Raw genomic sequence first — 4020 nt, 5'->3', positions numbered from 1 at the left:
AGAATAAGTTCTATGAATACAGAAATTGATGATACTTTAAAATTTTTGAAATTTATTTTGCTAATACACTTAAAAATAGAAACACTTGAAATACTTGGAAAGATAAATATGTATATTTTTGTCAATATATTTTCACATTATTAATAGCATCATTCTATAAGTTTATACAAACTATTAGCAAAATGCTTATAACTGACAGTAAATAAATGTGCTTGTTAACTTACTTTTTATATTCCAGAGAACCAAGAGCTGACCATTTAACATGAATAGGATCAATGAGAGTATCCCCCAAGAGTTCATCCTCTTAGGTTTCTCAGATCGACCATGGCTGGAGCTTCCACTCTTTGTGGTGTTCCTGATTTCCTATATCTTGACCATCCTGGGCAATCTAGCAATAATTATCGTGTCCCGTCTGGATTGCAAGCTCCATACCCCCATGTATTTTTTTCTTACCAATCTCTCACTCTTGGACCTTTGCTACACCACAAGTACAGTTCCACAAATGCTGGTAAACATACGCAGCATCAGGAAGGTGATTAGTTACGGCGGCTGTGTGGCACAACTTTTCATTTTCCTGGCTTTGGGTTCCACTGAATGTCTCCTCCTGGCTGTCATGTCCTTTGATAGGTTTGTAGCTATTTGTCGGCCTCTCCACTACTCCGTCATCATGCACCAAAGGCTCTGCCTCCAGCTGGCAGCTATGTCCTGGGTTAGTGGCTTTAGCAACTCAGTATTGCAGTCCACCTTGACCCTGCAGATGCCACTCTGTGGCCACAATGAAGTGGATCACTTCTTCTGTGAAGTTCCTGCTCTGCTCAGGTTGTCATGTGTAGACACAACAGCAAATGAAGCTGAACTATTCTTTATCAGTGTGCTATTCCTTCTAATACCTGTGACACTCATTCTGATATCATATGCTTTTATTGTCCAAGCAGTGTTGAGAATACAATCAGTGGAAGGTCGGCGAAAGGCATTTGGAACATGTGGCTCCCATTTGATAGTGGTGTCTCTTTTTTATGGCACTGCTATCTATATGTACCTGCAACCACCATCCCCTGCCTCCAAGGATCGGGGAAAGATGGTATCCCTTTTCTATGGAATCATCACACCCATGTTGAACCCCCTTATATACACACTTAGGAACAAAGATGTAAAGGGTGCATTTAAGAGGCTGATTGCAAGGATTCTCTTAATCAAGAAATATCCAAGTGATAGGCCTTGTTAAAGCCTTAAAGTTTACTATTTTAATAATTTAATAAATTTAATAAAATTAATTTAATTAAAGTTAAATGAAATATGTTGAAGTTGCTTTAGTCTGACTACTGTTAGAACTATTATCATGAACTTCTTTAAATAAAATGTCACTGACAAAAAATTACACTTATTTCCTACTGTCTACCTATAGTCATTGCACAAGTCCTGAGAACTGGTGCATTATGATCCCCTAAAATAGTGTAAGCTTGAAATATTTAAAGTCTCAGGCTTTATAACACTGGTTTGTGTACTTGGTAAAGATTCTTAAACTTCTGTGAGTCTAGAATAAAAGTTTAGGAAACATAAAATTTTTATACACGTTCAAATATGCTTACACACACCACAAATATTTTCTTAATTACAGGAGACAGAACAGAAGTCCATAAAGCCATCCAAAGCCCCCTCCTCTTATAGATATAAAGTTAATGATAATAGCTTAAATTTTAACACTATTCCCACATCAACACAATATTTGGGTTCCACAATGATTTTACTTCCACAGTTTTATCTGGATCTTCTCTCATGTCTATACTTTCCATTTATCCTAAATTGAAGTATCTTATCCTATTCCATCTACCAAATAAATTTGTAGCTACATTTTAGACCTGAATCACACACTCTTTATTGGAATTTTTTTCATGATTCCCTTACCATCTATGTTATCTGTCTCCTTTTAAGCCTTAAAGCAATTAGAATCTAAATCATAAAACTAGCACAGTATATAATGACATTCATTGCTTATTCAATGCACTTTTCTTGTGTAAGAAGAAAACCTTATGTTAGCTCCCTTAGGTACCATAGATTATAATTTATACTTCTTCCACATGGCCTTCAGAGCTCATCAAAGTGCTGAGAAAAATATTTGCACACTGTGAGTTGGTTTTTGGCTGATTTAATGAATAGCTGGCGTGCTGCAGTCCATGGGGTCACAAAGACTTGGACATGACTGAGTGACTGAACTGAACTGATGAATAGTTCCACTGTAATAACTTTAACTGCTTCTTTTTCTAATTACTTCTTCTACTAAATCCAAAAACAGAAAATACAGTAACTAAGAAACACAATTAGCTTGTTTCCTTTGAATACCTTACAGTAACAAGGTACATTTCTGCCTCAGTGTAATTTTCTGACACAACATGGTGGATCTTAAAACTTCAACTTGCATCAAGACCACCTGGAGGGCTTTTAAAATCCAAGATCCCTGGGAGTCAACCCACCTACACTCCTAGAGTTCTAAAGTAGGAGGTCTGGAGGGAGGGGCTGGGAATTGCATTTCTAATCAATTCTCAGGTTGTGCAGATCAGGGACTGCACTTTAAGGACTGCTGTGCTAATGGTTAAAATGAATAAAGATGTCTTGCCAGTCCTGGAGCTCAGGGTGGGCCACCTCCTAAAATATCACAATGGCATTATTTTGAGTTGAAGTTGCTTGAGAAGCAGCAGATACAAGGAGGAAACTCTGACCCTCCTCTCTCTCCCGGAAAACAGGGAACAAATCTCTCATGTGAAAGGTACACTCTCCACATCTGGAAGTAGGAGGACACCCTGATCACCACAGATAAGGAATTCAGGCTGAGAAGCCAGTTTAAACCAACTGTTGTTAATTAAACATACAAATCACTGACTTCTGTTCTAGGATTCACATTTTGAGAGATACATATATTGTAAAACCAAAATGCCTCTGCAGAATAATGACTAGAGAAATGAGGAATCAGAACATCATGTCTCTTGAAGAACTACTGAAGGCCTAGGTTTACTTAACATGGAGTGAAAATGCTTTGTCGATGTTTGATGCAATAGTTCTCTTCACGCATATTAAGGGCAGTCATGTAGAGTATTGTCTGTTCTGTGAAGGATAGGATTCATATTAATGGGTAAAAATAAAGTTGGTATTATATAAAAAGGGATTCACAATAAAATTTACATTATACCATGATGAAATAGTTACATTTCTGGCAATATGGGAAAATGGAAATCTATATAAAATAGAGACTCAGTTAGTCTACCTAAGGCTTTTCCTTTTTAAAATATGCTTTATAAATTTTCTGTAGTTAGATCACATGTCATAACCATCTGTGAATCACCAAAGAATAAATGTAGACACAGAGAAAATGATAGATATAACCACGCCTTTAGAAAAATATCATGTAGAAATTGATTCTTGTGGCTTCTAAGGGAAGAGTTAGGTGGAAGCTACTGTGATTCAGTGTATAAGAGTCAACACTGGAAAAAAAAAAAAAAGAGAGAGTTTAAATGAATAAATATATCTGTGGAGACAAGATTTTCAGTTCTAGAAGGAATTGGACTACATGACTTATAAGATCATTCCTGATCCAGGAAGTCTGTGGCTAAGTCAGTAAGAATTAGGAGAATTTGATTAGATATAAAAAACAACCTCCTGAAGATAAAATTTGTGATAAAATGGAATATATAAATAAAGGAGACAGTGAAATTTATTCTTTCACAGTTCTGGAGCTCAAAAGTCTAAAGTCAAGGTGTCAGTAAGGTCATGCTCCCTCTGGAAGCTGTGTGTGGGGGGACACGGGAGGGGTAATTGGTGGGATCTGTTCCTTGTCTTTTTTGCTTTCTAGTGGCTACTGGCATGCTTCATGTCGCATCACTCTCAGTTCTGCCTCTGTTTTCATATCTCCTCCTCTGTGTGTGCCTCAGTCTAATCTCCTTCTGCCTTTCTCTTATAAGGACACATGCGATGGCAGGTAGAGTCCACCCAGGTAAACTAGCATAAATTTCTCAACATCCTTGAGTA

The 4020-nt window shown here is 37.1% G+C and overlaps 1 protein-coding gene across 1 annotated transcript; it reads left to right on the top strand.

Annotated features, from left to right (window-relative positions):
- The first annotated feature begins 262 nt into the window (after window positions 1-262).
- LOC113881495 (olfactory receptor 2B2-like) lies at window positions 263-1225 on the top strand. Its single transcript, XM_027524507.1, has one exon. The coding sequence runs from the start codon at window positions 263-265 to the stop codon at window positions 1223-1225; it is 963 nt and encodes a 320-aa protein (XP_027380308.1).
- Window positions 1226-4020: the final 2795 nt, after the last annotated feature.

The sequence above is a fragment of the Bos indicus x Bos taurus genome, chromosome 23 (assembly GCF_003369695.1).
Source record: "Bos indicus x Bos taurus breed Angus x Brahman F1 hybrid chromosome 23, Bos_hybrid_MaternalHap_v2.0, whole genome shotgun sequence".
NCBI classification, from domain to species: domain Eukaryota; kingdom Metazoa; phylum Chordata; class Mammalia; order Artiodactyla; family Bovidae; genus Bos; species Bos indicus x Bos taurus.
This window is presented reverse-complemented; position numbering and strand designations above follow the sequence as displayed.